The 21,998-nt window shown below is 44.3% G+C and overlaps 1 protein-coding gene across 4 annotated transcripts in view; it reads left to right on the forward strand.

Annotated features, from left to right (window-relative positions):
- DNAH14 (dynein axonemal heavy chain 14) overlaps positions 1–21,998 on the forward strand; it is a 291,965-nt gene that overhangs the window by 259,330 nt on the left and 10,637 nt on the right. For 3 of the 4 annotated variants that reach the window (XM_077340659.1, XM_077340670.1, XM_077340680.1), the window contains 6 exons: positions 2,496–2,723; positions 3,744–3,941; positions 11,900–12,099; positions 13,307–13,476; positions 14,298–14,494; positions 16,053–16,165. In XM_077340659.1, coding sequence (XP_077196774.1) covers positions 2,496–2,723; positions 3,744–3,941; positions 11,900–12,099; positions 13,307–13,476; positions 14,298–14,494; positions 16,053–16,165 — 1,106 coding nt within the window. Of the gene's footprint in view, positions 1–2,495; positions 2,724–3,743; positions 3,942–11,899; positions 12,100–13,306; positions 13,477–14,297; positions 14,495–16,052; positions 16,166–21,998 lie in introns of those variants that run through there. The other variant, XM_077340689.1, reaches the window with a different exon arrangement.

Genomic DNA, 21,998 nt, shown 5'->3' on the forward strand with positions numbered 1-21,998 from the left:
GGCATTTAAAAAAACTATGCATCTATGATTCCATGCCTCTCATGTGACATTTTGAGAAGTTTAAGAGTGTTATTCTGTCTCTTCCATCAAGTTTCTGGGCTGAGTCAGCATTAAAATAAAATAAAGTGAAAGGCTGGTACAGTCATATATCTTCAAATAAGAGGAAATCAAAGGTGCTGATCAGTCAGAAAGGAAGAAAAAATGGATGGAACATCATGCATCTGAGTGAGGGAATGGGACTAGGTCATCATAGTTCATTATTTACATTTGGAGGGGATTTTACCTAGAAATCTGTCATTTTATACCTTTTCCCCCCAGATGTTTAGTTCTACATTTCTGTTATTCTGTGAAGTCTATATCAATTCACGTGTCAGAATTTAGAATAAAATGACTAGCTTACTTATACTGCTATTTCAAAATAGCTGAGGTGTTCTATTCAAAATTGCACTATTCTTGTCCGCATCACACCTGGCAAAAAAAAGTGGAATTGTCTTTTGGTACATAATTCAGATGGACTATTGGACCTAGGAAAAAGTAGCTGCCATGAACAGAGTGACTTACAGGGCATTTCTGCACATGGGTAAAAACAGTGTCACACCAGCTGAATGACTTAGCGCTAAATATTATCGCGCATCCAAGCCCCTCCTCACCTTTTTGCTGTGTCACCCTTGTTTGCCACCTTTTCACGCATCTCACCCTCCACAACTACTGCTGGAAATGGCACTTTATAAGCAACTCTCTTCCTTCTGACATGTTTTAAAGTCCCGCGAAGCCCATTAATTTTTTTTAATTTATACTTCTGTGTTTAAATGCCTATGCATCTAATCATAGATGCATAGTGCTTTTTGAATGTCACTCCTTATGGAATCATGAGTCTTTGATACTTCTAAAAATTAACCTCGTTCCTGATTTTGGGGGGCGGGACTTTAGAGAGGTATGCTTTGTATTACAATTTTTAGAAGAAATTATTTCTGCCATTGCCTACACGCTTGTCCACCTGTTCATTGCTCCAGGATGTTAGCCATTTTATAAAAGACATTCCCATCCCCGGGAACAAGGGAGAGGGAGGCAGGTACAAGGGTGGAACGAGGCAGGCACTTTTAGCATGTTTGAGCCTCCATACCTTCCCTCTGCTCATTACCTGCTGGTTGCGCTGCCTTAGCTATCACTTTTTAAGTTGGTGAATCTACTTTATGCAATTCCCAACTAGTGTTTTAAAATGGAGGACGTAGCTAGCCAGTTACTGCCCAGATGGTGGATGTCAGCATTGTCATATGGAAGGGCCAGAATATAACGACTCTGTAAGGCAGGGGTAGTCAAACTGCGGCCCTCCAGATGTCCATGGACTACAATTCCCATGAGCCCCTGCCAGCAAATGCTGGCAGGGGCTCATGGGAATCATAGTCCATGGACATCTGGAGGGCCGCAGTTTGACTACCCCTGCTGTAAGGTAAGCATTTCACTACATTTAATGGGTGCAGAAATGCCCACATAAATTTTGTCTTGTACTTATGAAAATGGACATTGTAAAAAAAAATCAAATAAATAAGCAATATACCTAGATACATTTTTAAGTTCTGTTTATGTCAGTGGAGAATACTGACTTCCTGTGTATTGGGTTCAAACAGAAGTAAGTCTCACAGGTTTCAGGAATTTCCATGTCATGTAATGAGAATCAACTTATAGGTGATCGGCTATGCAATCCTAAGCAGAGTTGCACTTTATATCTGTTTAAGGCAATGGCTTTAGAAGGTTTTGGTATTGACTTTAGAAGATTTTGGTACTGACCTTCAGCGCCCCACAAAGTCTGGACCTCACGTACTTGAGGGACTACCTATCGCCTTATGCTCCCTACAGGGCCATTCACTCTGCAGGTGCACACATGTCGGTGGTCCCTGGCCCAAGGGAAGTATGCTTGGCCTTTTTGGCCCTGGCCCCAACCTGGTGGAATGAGCTCCCGGAAAAGCTAAGAGCCCTGCAGGAGCTCTCGCAATTCTGCAGGGCCTCTAACATGGAGATCTTCCACCAGGTATTTGGTGGAGGCCTGGGCAATGACGATCTATGAGCTCCTCCTTGCCACAGCTGGGACAACAGGCTGACTCCCATTTTTTTCCCTGAGGCACAGGGTGGATAGAGGGGATGCATTGAGCTTGGGAAGTGGGTGAGAGTGGGCTCAGATTAAATGCTGCTGAGGTTTTCTTAAAGGGGTTTCAGTATTGTAACCCACCGTGAGCCAGCCAGTCTGGGAGTGGCAGGTATTCAATCAATCAGTCAGTCAGTCAATCAATCAATCAATCAATCAATCAATCAATCAATCAATCAATCAATACTTCTACTTAGGACTGCATTGTTACAGGTATACTTAGAATCTTACTTTGGTCTATTTAATGGGACTTATTCCCAGAAAGTGTTCTCAGGAATGCACTGTTAGTAAAAGTGACATTTATCTTGCCAGTATCTTTATGCTATATACATCATCTGCTTATTATTTAAAGATAGTAATTGAATCCCCACAAGGACTGAAGGGAAAATTACTTCAGACATTTGGGATAAGTGGCACTGGAGAGGTAACAGAAGTTATATTCAACAAGTCTACCTGTGGACCATCATGGAAAAGGCTATTGTTTAGTCTGTGTTTTTTCAATGCTGTCATCCATGAAAGAAAGAAATATGGAACTTTAGGCTGGAATATTCCATATGAGTTCAGTTTTTCAGATCTACAGGTAAGAGAAAGAGATGGTAATTTAAATTTTATTTGTTTATCTCATTGATACCCCACCTTCTCCCCAGTGGGAACCCAAAGTAGTTTACATCATTCTCTATGACAAGCTTCCATGGTGAATTGGGGATTTAAACCTGGTTCTCTCAGATCCTAGCCTGACACCCTAACTACTACAGCACACTTTAACACGGCAATGAGGCAAAAAGGGCTAGGACTTCAATAGTAGTGTTATGAAGAGTCCAGAGTCCACTGAGACCCTACAATACCATAGATAAGAAAACCATTCACTACCAGTGCAATTCATGGGTGTCTGTGCAGTCTAGCTACTGTGGCTGTGAAAGATGAAACAACTGCTTTAGTATGTATAATGTGCAGGCTGTATCAGGTTTCGGGGGCATAGTAGCTTGGGACTGCATTTGGAGTTTGAATTTGATCGGTGTGAGGTTTGGAACAGACAGTGAAAAGAATCTAAACCTGAAAGTCTAGATCAGGGTTTCATGAAACCCTGGGGTATCTTGATGGCCCTGGAAGGGTTTCCTGAATGAGTGGGAGTTAATTAATTTTAATGTATTTTTTAAAATTGTTAAACATTTATTGGCTGATACAACCATATATGGCTGTGTTGACCTGCTCCCTGATATGGCCAGTGATGGGCCTGAAGGGGATGAGAAGGGGAGGGGTCCCAGGTGAGTGCGTACACAGCTATGCTTCTCAACCATACTCTGCACAATCATGCTACTTCCGGGGTTTCTCAAAGTCTGAAAAACATTTCAGAGGTTTCCTGACAGTTAAAAAATTGAGAAAGGCTAGTCTAGATGAAACCTGGTAAGGACTGATATGGGTTTGAAAAGTCAGGTATGCAAAAGTCAGATTAAAAAGTAAGGTATACAAAGCTAGCAGCAACTTTGGTGGTTGGAACGTTTGCAGGCAGAATTTGATCTTGTAGGTTTAATATTTAAAAAATATAGGAGTAATGTTGAAGTTATAAACAGCTTTCCCAATTTTAACTTTTTCTTCCAAGGTGTCTATCCAGATGCTAGAGATACTGCTTGACAAGCAAGAAGATGTTCCTTGGGCAGCACTCCATTATTTAACTGGAGAAGTAGTATATGGAGGCCGTATAACTGATGACTGGGACCGTCGATGCTTGCTTAGCATTCTGAATTGTTTTTGTGATCCTTCTTTGTTGAAAGAGAATTTTGCTTATACTAGAGACTGCGTAAGAAAGATTTTATTTGTTAAATATTTTCCAACACTACCTGTATCATTCTTACTATAGATAGGCTTGATTAGGAAATCACTGTCTAATGACTGGACCGGGCGGGTCGACATTGCTTGTGATGCTTGATCTTACAGCAGTGTTTGACATAGCTGATCATGAGCTCTTAGCTCGCTGTCTTGCCAACGCTGGAATACAGGGGACAGCCCTCCAGTGGCTGATCTCCTTTCTCTGGGGTGGAGGACAGAGAATAGCTGTCGGTGAGAAGCAATCACGCCAATACCGCCTCCACTGCGGGATGCCACAAGGTGCAATTCTCTCCCCAACTTTGTTTAATATATGTGCCCTCTTGCCCAGCTGATCCAGGGGTTTGGGCTGGGGTGCCATCAACATGCTGATGACATCTATCTCTACTTCCTGATGGACAGCTACCTGGAGACACCCCCAGACAACTTTGCCAGATGCCTGGAAGCAGTGATGGGATGGCTCAAGCAGAGCTGCCTGAAACTCACCCCTTCAAAGACAGAGGTCCTGTGGTTGGATAAGAAAGGACCAAACAAGGAAGTGTGCTTATCCTATCTGGATGGGGTCCAACTATCCATAGACACCTCATCCAGAAACCTGTGTGGCACCTTGTTATCCATGGAGACACAAGTCTTGAGAGTAGTGTGGCTACTGTTTTTAGCATCCTACTAGGCCCCATAACACCTAGCCACAGTTATCCACATGATGGTCACCTCTAGAATGGACTCCTGTAACTTGCTCTATGTGGGTCTGCCCTTATATTTGCTCCAAAAATTGCAACTGGTCCAGAATGTGGCGACCAGGGTCCTCACAGTCACACTTTGGATGGCCCACATTAGACCTGTGCTCCAGCAGTTGCACTGATTCCCAGTTGACTTCTGAGACAGGTTTAAAGTATTGGTGCTTACACATAAGGCCATCCACGGTCCGGGTTCTGTATATCTGAGAGACCATCTCTCTATCTATACCCCCCGAAGAATACTCCATCCTATGAATTCTGATTCTATGGAGGTTAAAGGGGGTGGCAGGTTACAGTGAATGAACAATAGGGTTGTGAGTGTCTTGGACAGTGCAGGGGGTTGGACTAGATGACCCAAGAGGTCACTTCCAACTATATTATTCTATGATTCTATGAATACTAACCTGTTGGTGGTCACTGCCCGCAAAGAGCATCCTGTAATGGCCTTAATCAGGGCCAGGACACTTCTGTCCTGGCTTCTACTTGGTAGAATGAACTCCCAGAACACATTTGGGCTCTGTCAGAGCTGGCACAGTTCCACAACATCTGTGTAACAGAGCTCTTCCCCTAAGCCTTAGGTTGGGACCAAAATTAACACCTACCTATTTTGAGGCCCTTTCTTCCTAGTAACTTACCTAATATTTTTGGAAGAAGCCCTATACCATTGCCAGATTATTCGCTGTTCTAAAAATGAATTATCACTGCTAAACAGTTTGTTTTAGCTAATTTTTAATTAATTTAAATTTGAATTTTACCTATTTTATAATATTTTATAATCTATTATATTGTACCCCACCGTGAGCCAGCTTGCGGGAAGGGTGGTATAAAAGTCTAATAAGTAAATATTTAGTAAATAATTGATTCACTTTCACAGAATTGTTCAGATACTGTCAGCACAGCTAAAAGACAGTCAACTTTTCAGTGGACTGGAAGCTAAACCACCTCTCTAGCAAGCCTGTTGCATCTGAAATGCAGCTATGTCAATGGCATATCCCTTGAAGCCATTTAGACAGCAATAATGTTGATGTCTGATTAAGCTATCAGAGGCTATCAAGCTGTCTAAACAGCAAATAAACACTAGAAGACATCAGACCCTTTCCCAAATAAAGAACAAATGAACAACTCATTCATAGATTCAGAGAATTAGAAGTGTCCTCCATCTTCATTTAGTCCAATCCTCTGCAGAATGCAGGAAACTTTGGTATTACACCCAGTCCTTCACAGCCCTAAAGGCAAAAAAAAAATTGTTACAAATATTGTTAGGAGCCATCAAAAAGATATCAGTGGTACTGTCAGCATCCACAGCAGTGAAAATTGTATCCTCCTCAAAGGCCCTATTCACAGCCTCCAGTGTACATGAGATGTAGGGGGAGCCAAAGGGCTAGGTTGGGTTCCCAACAACAATCTCAAAGAACAGAGCCCAAAATCCTCCTTCTGCCTAGTATAGTCTCCTGAGCAAGATTAAAGAATCATAAAATCATAGATTTGTAAGGGGCCAAACAGGCCATCTAGTACAACCCCCTGCTCAATGCAGGATTCTTTCTGTTTTTTGGACAGGTTGTCCTACTTTTACCATGAATGACACTTAATAAACTCCAATGTTTGGATTTTGTCTATAATACAAGAAGTTAGAATTGTATGTCTTACCCCCACTGCAAACCACATTATCAACAACAGCATGCTCAGAGGCTGAGGAGCATTCCTTAGCACTTAAGAGTATAATTCAAAAGGTCAAGGACTGCTGGTTCTCATGTCCCCCCCCCCAGGTTCTTCCTGGTGCCTAAAAATGGTGGTAAACTTTGCCCTATATTGGACCACCTCGGTTTGAATGTTTAGCTCTTTAAGAAATTCAGGATGGTTATTTAGTTCAAAGTTTTACAGTTGCTCAGATTAAATAGTTGGTTTGCTGTTTTAGATTTACAGGATGCATATTTCCACATCTTTATAAATCCTATCAGTGCTATTTACACTTGAAATACCAAGGTATTTCCTTCCTGAATACTGCCCTACCACTTGGTCTTGCTATGGCTCTACCATGTTTTTACATAACATCTGGCAGTGGTGATAGGACATGTTAGGATTAGGAGATGCTCAATATATCCCTAACTAGATGACTGGTTGGTTATCGCCGCTACAAAGTAGATGGATTCAAATGGGTTGGTCTGAAGCAGCACAACAAAAAATCAGAGTCCAGTGGTACCATTAAAACCAACAAAGGTTTATTCAAGGCATGAGCTTTCGAGTGCAAGCACTCTTCCTCAGACTATGAACTGACCATCATGACAATGGGAATATATAAGCAAAAGTTAATCCTGTTAAATTAGTAAACAGTTAAATTAGTAGAGCTGTACAGAGTAGATGCTGATGTTGTCTATAAACTTGATTCTAGATATATGGTTAAGTTTGAGGATCAACTGGAAAAAATCCAAACTACTGATATTCTCAGGAAGTGCAGTTCATAGGTGCTCTGTTAAATTCTAAATTTTCTCATGTCTTCTTGCTTTCTGATCTGGTTTGTTTAGTTTAGTTGTTAGTGCTGGAATGATATACACATATACAGAGCTGGTTCCACTAACTCGGACTCCCACTCTCCTCATCTCTCCTGGAGGCCAGAGTTTTTACTGAAACATAAAATTCATCATTGTGCATGTGCATAGTTACACAAGTTACTTCTTTGTGCAGCTGTATGAAGATACTTTGTTAGCCACACGTCCCTATTGTCTAAAGGTTAAACATCAGGTGATCATGCAGTGTTCTCATGTTGTGTTGGCAACTGGCCAGGATAATTTGCTCTACAATGAAACCTGTGTCAGCAAAGACACAGATGAACCCAACAGTTAGTCAGATGTTTTACTAAAAACTGCTTTGTCATGGTTCTGCTTGGAACCTGCCAATATTTTCTGAGTGGCTCCAAACTCTATGGCAGCCTTTTTTGTGTCCCTTTTTTGTACACCATTGTATGGTGGGCCCCAGAATATGTGTTCAAAATCCAGAAGTGCTCACAGACTCAGCAAGATTGGTGACTACTGAAACAGAGAAATAAAACCTGAACTAATGGGGAAATGCACTGATATGCTGAACTCAACCAGATGGGGAAGGGCAACTATCAGTGCCGCCATATACCATGGGGCAAATTTGAAGCGAGTGTGGAGAGGGTGTCTAGGAGCAATTTTATAAATAGCGACCCTGCCAATTCTCCACCAGTACCACCAGTGAGTTGCCAGGAGGCATTGGGTCCCATGGAGCATTCAAGCACTTGGAGCTGGGAGAAAGAAGAAATGGCATATCAGGTGCTGACCCAGGAGTTTACTGCTAGCTCCACCCTCTGGGGAATGGGCCTTTGTGCTATAAAAGGCTTTTGCTTGCCAGAGGCATGTGCCAAAGGCACGTACAAAACTACAAAAACCAAAGGACTCTTGAGTTCTGGATCAAGCCAGAAGATTCTATAGGGAGCCACATGGCAAGAGCTAAAGGCTCTTGGCTGCTCACTCTTCGCTGGAGAATCAAGCCGAAGGATTCAGTGAAGTGCAGGACTGTTTGAGAAGCATTTTGGATTAATAAAAGTGCCACAATGACTGAAGGAGCTGAAGTAGTGACATATTCCATCTGCAGCATATTTGTCTTCTTACCTCGGGGAGATTGTTTTTCATACATGCAGCAAATGTAAATAAGTGATTCTGCTGGAGGAGAAGATACAGGGATTAGACGAATGCTTGAATACGCTGCAACATATAAAGGAGAGTGAAGAGTTCATGGACAGAACTCATGAAACATTCTTGAGAGAGCAAGTGCAAGAGGAGGGAAAGCTATCAAAACAAATACAGGAGCACCAAACACAGGAGGGTAATGAATGGAAGGCTGTTAAGCATAGGAGTAGAAGAATAAGGAGAAGGTCTGCCCCATTGATGCTCAGCAATTGGTTTCAGGATCTGCCTGAGGATGTTGATTCAGGGACACGAGCATGAGCAATTCCCCAAGACCCCACGAAGACCAAGAAAAAAGTCACAGGCCTCCACAGGTGAGGGCTTCCCCCCGCAGCACCCACGAAGCCCAGGAAACACTTCACAATTGCCCACAGGTGAAAGTTCTAGGTCTGCTCCCAAGGGTACAAAGATTGTGGATTCCTTGCTGAGAGGTATAGAGGCCAAAGTTTGTAGACCAGACTTGTCTCGAGAAGTCTGCTGCCTACCTGGAGCACACATCAAGGATGTCATAGAATGGCTGGACAGGCCCTTCCTTCTCATTTATGTAGGAACAAATGATACTGCCCAGCACAGCATGGAACATATTAAGAAAGACTTTGTGGATCTGGAGGAAAAGGTAAAGGACCTGAGAGCGCAAGATGTCTTTTCATCAGTTCTTCCTGTAAGTGGCCGTGGCTTAAGAAGAGATAGAAAAATCAAGCAAGTTAATGACTAGCTATGTCACTGGTGTCCAGAAAGGTTTGGATTTCTGGATAATGATCTACAATGTCAATATGATGTTATTATGAGGGGTTACTATCAGGAGACGATGTGCACCTCACAAGTTTTTTTGGGAGAACCCTTGCACACCTGGGGAATATGGCTTTAAACTCAATCCAAAAGGGGGAGCAAGACATAAATTCAGAACGTGTGATGGCAGGAACTGAAGATGGGAAGATTGCAAATCTGCAAGGAATAGCATATAAGCAGGAAACTACTAACTTACAAGAAAGTTCAAAAACCATGGGGCACACAAAGGATGGATTGTGATGTCTCACTTTGGTGTAGTGGTTAGGAGTGCAGACTTCTAATCTGGCAAGCCAGGTTCAATTCTGCACTACCCCAACATGCAGACAGCTGGGTGACCTTGGGCTCGCCATGGCACTGATAAAACTGTTCTGACCGAGCAGTAATATCAGGGCTCTCTCAGCCTCACCTACCTCACAGGGTGTCTGTTGTGGGGAGAGGAAAGGGAAGGTGACTGTAAGCCGCTTTGAGCCTCTTTTGGGTAGAGAAAAGCGGCATATAAGAACCAACTCTTCTTCTCTACACTAATGCATCTACTATGGGAAACAAGCAGGAGGAACAAGTAGTCCTAATAGAGGAAGGGGACTATGACTTAATAGGAATCACAGAAACTTGGTAGGATAATACTCACAATTGGAATACTAGAACTGAGGGGTATAATCTATTCAAAAGGGACAGACAAGAAGGGAGGAGGTTTAGCGATATATGTTAAGAACCTATATACTTATGAAGAAATACAGGTACCTGAGCATGAAAGTTCAGTTGAGTGTATTTGGGTAAATATGAAAGGAGTAGGAAATGAGAATGGTATTATTGTGGGGGTCTGCTGTAGACCACCAAGACAGTCAGAGGAATTGGATGAGATACTTCTAGACCAAATTACACGATTCTCAAAGAGGGGGGAAACAGGGGTCATGGGTGACTTCAATTACCCAGATATCTGTTAGAAGACCAACTGTGCTAAAAATACAAACTCCATTAATTTCTTAACTTGTCTTGCCAACAGCTTCATTTCCCAGAAAGTAGAAAGGGGAACCAGGGGCTCTGCTATTTTAGACTTGATTCTCACCAATAGGGAAGAACTGGAAGATGAGTTGGAAGTAGTGGACACACTTGGTAGTGGTGACCATGTGGTTCTGGAATTTACAATTGAGTCAGCAGTGTGACCTGGTGGCTATAAAGGCAAATAGGATTTTGAGCTGTATCAAACGGAGTATCGTGTTCAGATCATGGGAGCTGCTTTACTCTGCTTTGCTCTGGCGTCACTTGGGAGTACTGTGTTCAGTTTGGGGCACCACAGTTGAAGAGGAATGTAGACAAACAGGAGCATGTCCAGAGGAGGGTAACGAAGATGGTGAGGGATTTGGAAGCCTAGATTTATGAGGAATGGTTGGGGGAGCTTGGTCTGTTTAGCCTGGAGAGGAGACTACTGAGAGGAGATCTGATAAGCATCTTCAAGTATTTAAAAGGCTGCCATGTAGAGGATGGAGCAGAGTTGATCTCTCTTGCCCTGGAGAGACAGACCAGAACCAATGGAATGAAATTAATTCAAAAGAAATTCCGTCTAAACAACCAGAAGAAGTTCCTGACAGGGTGGATTCTCAGTGGAACAGAGGCTGGATAGCCATCTGATGGAGAGGCTGATACTGTGAAGGTTCAAGGGGGTGGCAGGTTACAGTGGACGAGTGATAGGGTTGTGAGTGTCCTGCATAGTGCTGGGGGTTTGACTAGATGACCCCGGATGACTCTTCCAACTCTATTATTCTATGATTCTAAAAATCCAATCAGATCCGTAAGTCTCTGCAGTTGGGCTAAAATATATCTGCCACCTGAGCAGGGATTGGTGTAGTACATTAAGCCATACTTTCCATGGGACAACCTCAGTCACCATCAGATCCACCTCTATCTCATTGCCAAAGATCAATTTGTGGATGTGTCCAGCCTGATGGGTGGGGCCAGTAAGAAACTGGGAGAACCCTAAAGTTGCCATGGCCAACACTAAGTCTGAACCAAACCCAGAGGATGGCGAATCAGCCTGGAAATTGAAGTGCACCAGGACTATAGGTTTTGGGTACCATAATACCCAGGCCAGTACCACCACCAGGAGGCTTGACATGGCAGCTGGTGTAGTGTTGGGTGAACTGTTAACCAACCAGATGACCAAGTTCTCCACCTACTTTATGCTGACACATTCCACTCCTAAGATTGATGGTGCCAGGAAATCCCTGTAGGAGAAAGCATCCAAGATAATCATTGCCACCCCTCCCTCCTTTCAGTGAAGCTGGGACTGATCAAGGACCAAGTACCCAGGAGAGGCCAGATCTTTCAGGTGACTGTTTTGCCCTCCCACACCCATGTCTCGATAATGCACAGCAGGTCTACCTCTTGCCCTGCAAAATAATCTTGCAGGGTGAAGGACTTGTTAATTATCTGCCATTGCAAAGGATCAGAGACAGTTCCCCCCCAGCCTCCTCCCTCACCATCCCATGAAGTCCCCACAGCTGTCAGCCTATCAGTCCCCTACATCTCTCTGATAGTTTCTGATCTAATGACTGTCAGACCACTGGGTTTCAAACATTCTTTTTTGAGAAAGTGTGAGGGAGAGAAGATAGTTTACATAATCAATTTATAGGAAACAAAATGTGACAGATTATCCCTTTGTACTAATGTATCATGTAAAGAATAAAGAATTATTCATTCTGCAGGTATATCGGCCCATCTCTGAAGCTGATACTTTAAAAGATTGTAGAGCATATCTACAAACTCTCCCAGAGTCTGATTCTGCAGAACTGTTTGGAATGCATCCATGTGCTGAACAAGCATTCTTAAAATCTCAAGCACAGATGTTTATCGATGCAGTTGCTAGTACACAGCCAAAGAGCCTCACAGCTGCCTTCATAACCAGGTCAGTGATGGGAATTTTCTTCATATCATTCTAGAAAATTGTCTCAACCTAGTTGACTACTGTAGCATGTTCATCCCTTGCCCTATGTACTGTTTCAAGCATAGGAGTTTGTTGCAAGACACCTTCCTCTCCGTCAGCCCCATAATTTTCTAAATTATGAGGGCAGCCAGGAAAAAAGTTTCTTCAGTCAGGCATGTAGGCCTTTAAAACAAGTTCCAACAAGGTTTCTGGTCAGATCCAACAAAAGGGAGAGGGGTGAAAGCTTTCCTTCAGTCAGGCAGTACCTGCCAGGCCGCACCTCCAAACCTCTTCCCTAAGAAGGTAGACAAGAGGGCAAAGGAAGTCTTCAGTCAGGTAGTCTCTGCCAAGGCACACCTCCAGGCTTCTGGTCGAATTCAAGAGAAGCTGGGGTGGGGGGGTTCCTTCGGTCACCATCTCTCTTTGGGACACCTTCACACTGGGACTGCCTGTGCAAGCCAGTTGTGGACAGGATTTTTAAATTGTACAGCCAACCTGATTGGCTTTTACTGCCCAAATGGTCATGCACTCTGGAGGCAGGCATCCCCCTTTCCCTCAGTTCATTTTTTGCTGCCACATGGATAGGAGCTTTCCAGTTTGGCTGTGCTTTTCTTGGTCTTCGTTCTTACCAAACTAATGCTTTTTCTGCTTCTCTGAGGGTTCTTCCCTTCTAGCTTCAACTTCTTTTTTAATGCAAATAAACCCCTACCCCCACCCTCTGCACAGTGGAACCTTTCCATCCTGGATGAATTGTGGGAATATAGAAATCTGGGGCGGGCAGGGTCCACCACCGAAAAGGGTCCTCTATGAGGACACAGGAAGTGGCGGGGCATGCTGCTTCACCGCTGGTGCAGAACCGGTACTTGTGACAACATACCAGCATGGCTCAAAAAGTTTTTAAAAAATTTTTAATCAGTTTGATACTACTCATAAATGGCAGATACTGTTAAATGCGTCACCAAAACACTAGAGGGCATCACCCCAAGGATCAGACATGCAAAAATTTTCCTGTATTTGTAAGCATTCACATGAGAATACAGTGAATTATACTTTTATATCAGCAAAACTATACTTGGATAACTTTGGGATGTTTCTTTGACAGAATACAATGTGCAATAAGATACAAAAGAGCAAGGAATTAACATAATGTGTTTATAGTGATAATCTTAACTCTACTTTTTTTCCTTAGTGGTGGAAAGACCCAGGATGAAATAGTATTGGACATAGCATCTGACATTCTAACACAATTGCCACTAACTGTAGAGGATATAAGACTGGCAACTAAAACAGAAAATGCAACAACTCTCGGTAGTTTTATGTCAGGCCCTATTTGGGCTGCTCTTGTGAATACTTCTAAAGGTCAGAGCTGTAGTTCATATAATATAACAGTAAAATCAGCATTACCTTGTAGAAAGTTCTACAAAAACATTCTCTACAGTGTTTTATGTAAAGCGCTCAGAGCCGTATGGAAGGGCAGTATAAAAATCTAAATAAATAAATAATAAAATAACTATAACCAAACTATATGACTTAAGGTGGGGGAAATGGTTGTTATGAAATGGAATAAAACAATCCATACAATTAAAAATAGAGAAGTTCAAAGCCCTATGCTGTTTGATATCTGTGTGTGTCGAAAAATTCTCATTAGCACTTTAGCCCTGAGCCTTGGTATGCAGGATTCTGATACAGGTACAGCAGTATAACAGGTAGTGCTAAACCAGCACTGGAACAACTAGGAGTTGGAATGACTGAGAGGTGGGCATTGGGGGAAGTGGAGCAAATGAGCATGTAACAGAAGTGAAGTGATGCTGTATCCATGGCTACATAAAGGTGCTGCCTGCATGAACTGGCACCTCTATATGACTCAATTATACAAACTAAATAGAGATTGCTCCCTTAATACGGATTGTACAAAACACATGTTGTCCCATGAGGTAATTTTGATGAGTAGTTAGGAAAATGGAAGAATTAATCGCTGTTCTCAAGCATGGCTAACCCAAGACATTCTTAAGGGCGGGGGGTCCAAATCATTCATCTGCAAATATAAATACCACAGGTCTCTGCTTTGGGGTTGGGGTAAACTATCAGGCTGAAGCAGTTCCCTTCTCTTGCATGAGAATTGGAACTTCCACATTGTAAGAATTACGCTGGTAACTTGTGGATATTTTCTCTCATGCTAGGTCTTGGCTCTTATATCAGCACCCCTTTGATAACTGTATTGCGTCAGGAGATAGACCAGTTCAACCGTTTATTGACTTTAATAATTCAGTCATTACATGCACTTCAACAAGGTACAAAAGGCAAGATTATGTTCACCACAGACCTAGAACAGCTTTATAACTCATTACTGAAAAGCAAAGTGCCAGACATATGGCAGGTAAGTGAACAGTTTCACTTGCCACAAAATAGATGTTTGTGTTGTTTCTTTTGAAGCAGATGACTGGTGATTTCATTTTAATATGGCTGGTTTTAATATAGAATTGTAAACTGCCTTGAGCCACAAGGGAAAGGTGGAATACAAATATTTGAGTAAATACTACAGCAAGCTAAAGCACTTTTTCAGGGTCAGCTGCACACAGTTTACACATCAACCTTGTTGTTGTTGTTAGGTGCGAAGTCGTGTCAGACACATCGCGACCCCATGGACAATGATCCTCCAGGCCTTCCTGTCCTCTACCATTCCAAGTTTGCACCTACCGCTTCAGTGACTCCATCCAGCCACCTCATTCTCTGTCGTCCCCTTGTTCTTTTGCCTTCAATCGCTCCCAGCATTAGGCTCTTCTCTAGGGAGTCCTTCCTTCTCATGAGGTGGCCAAAGTATTTGAGTTAGTAGTAACATTTATTATGGTTTACACCAGGCAAGTATTTGAGTTTCATCTTCAGAATCTGGCCTTCTAAGGAGCAGGCAGGGCTGATCTCCTCTAGGACTGACCGGTTTGTTCGCCTTGCAGTCCAAGGGACTCGCAAGAGTCTTCTCCAGCACCAGAGTTCAAAAGCCTCAATTCTTTGATGCTCGGCCTTCCTTATGGTCCAACTTCCACAGCCATACATTGCAACTGGGAAGACCATAGCCTTGACTAGACGCACTTTTAACCAGTATAAAAGATGCTCCTGTCACTGTTAGAATCTGAGCATCCAAATGGAGTAATGAATTCAGGCACATTCCCAGCCTGTCTCCCTGATTTGCAGTGGACCTAGAGCAGTCCCATCCAAAATGGGGTTTATTCAATTTCCCAGGCTAGCTGAAGTACCAACCAAATAGAATTTCCATTTTATTTCGATTAAGCTTGAGCTTGTTCACCTACATCCAATCCACTATTGCATTCAGATCACAACTTTGACAGCTTCTACAGTTTGGGGAGAAAGACAGAGCAGTGTGTCATCTACATATTAGTGATATCCTAAATATTTAAATGATTTTCCCTAACAGTTTTATGCAGATGGGAACAGAATAGAGGTCCCATATATCATAAATTATGTCAGGAACAGAAATCGTCCAGCATCACCTTTTGGAGCTGTCCCTTGTGCTAAGTCACTAAAGTAAAGTACCAACCAGTGTCATTCCTGTAGGGTACTCTGGAATAATACCATGGGCAATAGTAGTGACTGACAGCCCCCTAACAGTCACTCAGAATCAACATGGTTGTACTTTCCCTATCCATGTTGTGGCATAGGTGATCCACCAGGGAGACCAGGACTATTTCAATCTTGAAAGAATCTGAAAATGCTCAGAGGGGATAAAAGTTCTGAACAAACAAATAAGCAGAACAATGAACTGAAAAGGTGCCTACAGTGTAATGCATATTCATGCTTTATTTTGCTATCCTACAACAACCAGACTGTCATGCAGCTTTGTACACACTAAAGAAAAGACAATACATTTTTTCAATCTTGAAGTGTTTAAATTTGAGGTTGTATCTGCCTTTTTTCAACAGCAAAATTCTTATGTGTCATGTAAACCTTTGGGGTCCTGGACTGATGATCTCATTCTGCGACTGAACTTCTTTGCTATGTGGGCAAATCAAGTAATCACCTGTATGCAGGCAAGGTAAAATTAAAAACAAATAATAAAAACTGAGAAAGTCTATAAATATCAGGAACTATATTTTAGAGCAGCCTTTCTCAACTTTTTGACCACTGGGAAAACCCTGAAGTATTCTTCAGGCTTCAAGAAACCTCAAAAGTGGAACAATCATTTAGAATATGGTTGAGAAGCATAGCTGTGTACACTCCCATCCAGAGCTCCTCCCCTTCCCATCCTATCCAGGCCCATCATTGGTCATTTTGGGAGGGGGTGGGTAGGTTGACATGACCCTATATGGTCATGTCACCCAATAAATGTTTAATGAATGTAAAATACACATTAAAATTAATTAACTCCCACCCATTCAGGAAACCCCTATATGATCATAGGTAAAGGTATCCCCTGTGCAAGCACCGGGTCATGTCTGACCCTTGGGGTGACGCCCTCTAGCATTTTCATGGTAGACTCAATACGGGGTGGTTTGCCAGTGCCTTCCCCAGTCATTACCATTAACCCCCCAGCAAGCTGGGTACTCATTTTACCGACCTCGGAAGGAATGTTTAATGAATGTAAAATACACATTAAAATTAATTAACTCCCACCCATTCAGGAAACCCCTATATGATCATAGGTAAAGGTATCCCCTGTGCAAGCACCGGGTCATGTCTGACCCTTGGGGTGACGCCCTCTAGCGTTTTCATGGCAGACTCAATACGGGGTGGTTTGCCAGTGCCTTCCCCAGTCATTACCATTAACCCCCCAGCAAGCTGGGTACTCATTTTACCGACCTCGGAAGGAATGTTTAATGAATGTAAAATACACATTAAAATGAATTAACTCCCACCCATTCAGGAAACCCTTCCACAGCTATTAATAAACCCCAGGGTTTCATGAAACCCTGTTTGAAATGCCTGTTTTAGAGATAAGAGGTATAGATTAGAGGTATCAAGGCTAGTATGATAATTTTAAATGTAATGTTTCTCATAGCTTGGTGTAGTGGTTAGGAGTGTGGACTTCTAATCCAGTGAGCCAGGTTTGATTCTGTGCTCCCCCACATGCAACCAGCTGGGTGACCTTGGCACCACAGCACTGATAACGCTGATCTGACTGAGCAGTAATATCAGGACTCTCTCAGCCTCACCTACCTCACAGGGTGTCTGTTGTGGGGAGAGGAAAGGGAAGGCGACTGTAAGCCACTTTGAGACTCCTTCTAGTAGAGAAAAGCGGCAAATAAAAACCAACTCCTTCTTCTTCTAGCTACTATGAAATATATTTGGAATATAGTAAAGTACATATACTTTACAGGCAAATGCCTCTCTCAAGACAACTGTATATTGCACAATATTTGTATGCTTTAAATCCTAGCTTTCTTTTATAAGGAATTCTCAGTCCTTCAGGGACTGCTGCCCTTCCCTTATGGATAGGAGGTGGAGCTACTTTTCTAATCCACATCTTTACTAAAGAAGACGGTCTCCAGGCAAATGTTGAGCTTCTCAGAACTGACCCTCTCTGCTAGCTTTTGCCATCCCCCTCCCCCCTGTTTAGCTCCCCTGTCCCTGCTCCTAGCTTGGCAGTTCTGTGCAGTCCCACATGGGGATGAGATAGTGCACTTCCCAATTAAATTCAACAGGTTCCCAGAGTGCTCTCCCCTCCCCCATGGAGAGAGTGACTTTCCCACCCAAAGAAGAGACAAGCACTCATTGTTCAGTTCTCTTTTCACCTCTGGTAGTGAGTCTTTTCCCCTTAGTGTTTTCTAATGTTAAAGTATTTTCAAATTTAAAAGAGAGAGAGAGAGAGGAAGAAGATTAACAATTGTTGTCAGCGGTTACTGCCTATAGAGCGTTATGGCACTTTTTTAAAAAGTGTAAGGATTGTGGGGCCAAAATGGCCCAGAATGATGATCACGCCTCCTGTCTCCTTTGCCTCCCTTAAGGGCATGTAATGGGTTCTTGCCAGGCTTGTAGGGATATGACGCTTAAGACCCGTGACGGTAGAGCTGCTTGGTTAAAAGTGGCTCTTTGGAAGAAGGCCATGGCAGCCTCAAGATCCAGGGAAGACAGGCCTTCATCCCAACAGCCTTCTCCCCCTCCAACTTCTTCCAAGGCCCTTCTTAAGGCTGCTGAGCCGGGGACTGAGGCTTCTGTTTCAGCTGCCACCTTAGAACCCCTTCCAAAGAAATCAGAAAAGAATTTGAAGTCAGAAGGGTCTTCATGGACTTCAGAGACAGTTCAGCATCATAAGAAACCTCGACAAACTCCCTCACCTCTGAGGTGATCAGCTCTTTTGGTGCCGGTGCTCTCAAAGCCGAAATAATGCCAATTTGCCCTCGAGCACAACTAACCAACCTTCTGTGCCAAGATCTGTGCCAAGATCATGACCGATTGTCATCTGGATTCGATTATGACATCATGTGGATCCCTGAAGAGCAGTGGTCCCCAACCTTTTTATCACTGGGGACCACTCAATGCCTGGGACCACTCACCGGGGACCACTCAACGCCCGGTGGGGGGGTAGTTTACTCCTCTGACGCCCGGTGGGGGGGTAGTTTACTCCTCTACTCTCAACCACTGCCCTAGCGCTCTCTGATTGCTATGGTAATGTTTAAACATCCTTTCAAAATAAGATACAGACACGCCACAACAATGAAGTGTGTTGTAAAGGGCTGGGGGGGATGAAGTAAAGGGCCGGGGGGAGGAGAGAAGGTGTCCTTTGGGGCCCACCTCCAATTAGTCGAAGGACCACATGTGGTCCGCGGCCCACAGGTTGGGGATCGCTTCTGTAGAGGGATATCGTTGCCGATGTTGAGGTAGTGCAGAGTCCCATGACAGTCAAGCTCTTGAGTTCCGGTGCGTCTCTCAGACCGACATCATTGTGATCGTGTGAGTCTCTGCTCCAGCGGTCTTCTACTGACTTCGACGCCATCTCACAACCTTGTTCGATACCCTCTCGACATCAAATCAACATCAAGAGCCTCAGTGGCTCTGGAGGCACGGTATGATATGGACTCTGATACCCATTCCATCTTCCTCCAAAGCAGTGGTCCCCAACCTGCGGGCCGCGGCCCGGCGCCGGGCCGCAAAGGCCATGGCGCCGGGCCGCGGCTCCCTCTCCCCGCCCCCCCGCAGTAAAAAACTTCCCAGGCCGCAAGCTTGCGGCCCGGGAAGCTTCTTACTGCGAGAGGGCGGGGAGAGGGAATCAGGGCCGGGCCGCGCCCGCGCGGCCCGCGGGTGCGGCCCGATCCACGGGTGCGGCCCGCGGGCGCGGCCGGGCGCAGCTCGCGGGCGCGGCCGGGCGCGGCCGGGCGCGGCTCGCGGGTGCGGCCGATCCGCGGGTGCGGCCGGGCGCGCCCCCCGGGCGCGGCCGGGCGCGGCCCGATCTGCGGGCGCGGCCGGGCGCGGCTCGTGGGCGTGGCCCGCGCGGTCCCTGCGGGCGCTGCCCAATGCCCTGCCGGTCCCCAGCCTAATAAAGGTTGGGGACCACTGCTCCAAAGGACACAGTTGGAGAGCCCATGACAACCTCTCCTACTGATGATCTATGCTTATATACAGAACAGTTGATTCACATGGCGAAGTCTTTAAATTTGCCTTACTTGTCAGCTGAGCTTGTAGAGGAGGATAACACTGTTATGGAAGTGCTTTATTCCCCCGACTCAGGGCCTATCGCCCTCCCCTTTATTAAGGGGATATGCAATGTAAAACAGAGTAAAACAGTTTCATAAGGACAGTTCTTTATTTGTCTGCTTCAAGAGCACAACTTTTTGGGTTGTCCGCTGTCCCCTGGTTTTTCACAAAGTGGTTTATCGGTTGAGCGCTCTGAGAGCCTGTTGTTTTTAATCTGGAAAGCTCTCTAGTTCCTCTCTGTGGTAGGCCTGTGGAATTGCAGTCTCCATGTGTGCCTGCACAGAAGACCACTGGATGAACAAGAGTCACAGGTAAGTGCAACCTTGTTGTCTCCATTATTAAATGCGAAAATTAAAGACGTTTCAGAACAGCTGCCCAAACTCCTCAAATATACGAATCGCTAACCATTTGTGATGGTCCATTTGGGAACAAATGACATGTCCCTGAATACCATCGCTCTTATTAAAAAAGACTATCAAGATCTGGGGAGGAAGCTCAAGCAAATGGGGGCACAAGTGGTATTCTCTTCAATCTTGCCTGTCAAGGGAAGAGGAATGCATCAGGAGAGGAAGATAATGGAGGTGAATCAGTGGCTGCATAGTTGATGCTGGCAGGAGAGATTTGGTTTCTGGGACCATGGGATAGGCTTTCTTGAGGAAGGCCTACTAGCACCTGATGGACTGTACTTTTCAAAGCTGGGGAAGAATGTGTTTGGCAGGAACCTGGGGAGATTCATCAGCTTTAAACTAAAGCCACTAGGGGAAGGAGACGATCAACATTGGGAGTGTAAGGAAGGAGAACGATAGGGGGCAGCCCAACCGGCAAGGCCAGCTCATAGGGAACCAAAAGTAAAAGGATTCAGATGCCTTTATACTAACGCCCAAAGCATGGGCAATAAGAAGGAAGAGCTGGAACTTCTCATGCTGATGGAAAGGTATGATCTAGTAGGCATCACAGAAACTTGGTGGAATGATTCTCATGACTGGAATGTAATGGTGGATGGATATGAACTGTTCAGAAAAAACAGAATAGATCGAAGAGGTGGAGGAGTGGCACTGTATGTGAGGAAGGGGATTACCTGTCAGGAAATTCTAGTGAAGGAGAGTATATCTACAGTGGAAAGCATCTGGGTGAAAATAAGCTAGGGGAAAACGAACAGTGTGGTGGTTGGTGTCTGCTACCGACCGCCTGACCAACGAGAGGATGTGGATGCTGCACTTTGTGAGCAGTTTGAGAAACTATCCAAGCAGCAGGACCTTGTCATCATGGGTGACTTCAATTTCCCAGATGTGTGCTGGGAAACAAACTCTGCGAAGCGTCCTCAGTCATGCAACTTTCTGACCTGCCTGGCTGACAATTTCATTTATCAAATGGTAGATGAACCCACAAGAGGTTCAGCCATACTGGACTTAATACTGACCAACAGGCAAGAGTTGGTGGATGAGGTGAAGGAAGTGGGGACCCTAGGGGGAAGTGACCATGTCCTCATAGAATTCCTTTTGAGATGGGGAGCCAAGGAAGCTTGTAGCCAGACGCGGATGTTGGATTTTCATAGGGCAAACTATAATAAACTCAGAGACATGATGAGTGTCATACCATGGACGAGAATACTGGAAGGGAAGGGAGCATGTGAAGGGTGGGCGCTACTCAAACAAGAGCTATTGCATGCTCAATCAATGACTATCCCAGAAGGACGAAAACACTGCAGGAGCTCTAAGAAGCCTATTTGGGTGAACAGAGAGCTTCAAGAGGAACTAAGAAAGAAAAGGAAAATATTCAGGAAATGGAGGGAAGGACAGAGCTCTAAAGAAGAGTATCTACAGGTTACTAGGCACTGCAGGTCAATCATCAGAAAAGCCAAAGCTGAGAGTGAGCTAAGATTGGCCAGGGAAGCTCATTGTAACAAGAAACGATTTTTCAGTTATGTGAGGAGCAAACGTAATGTAAAGGAGGCAATAGGCCCACTGTTGGGTGTGGATGGACAAACTCTAACGGAAGATGCAGAGAAAGCAGAAAGGCTTAGTGCCTATTTTACATCTGTTTTTTCCCACAGATCAAAGGGTTTAGGCACATCTAGAGATGGTAGTAGCCAAAGGATAGTGTCTGGGTGTGAATGAGACCTTGGGGTACTTGTGGATTGTAAACAGCCTGGAGAAAAGGATGTTGAGAGGGGACATGATAGCCCTCTTTAAGTATTTGAAAGGTTGTCACTTGGGCCCATTATGCACGGCCGCCGA

The sequence above is a fragment of the Paroedura picta genome, chromosome 1, assembly GCF_049243985.1.
Source record: "Paroedura picta isolate Pp20150507F chromosome 1, Ppicta_v3.0, whole genome shotgun sequence".
NCBI classification, from domain to species: domain Eukaryota; kingdom Metazoa; phylum Chordata; class Lepidosauria; order Squamata; family Gekkonidae; genus Paroedura; species Paroedura picta.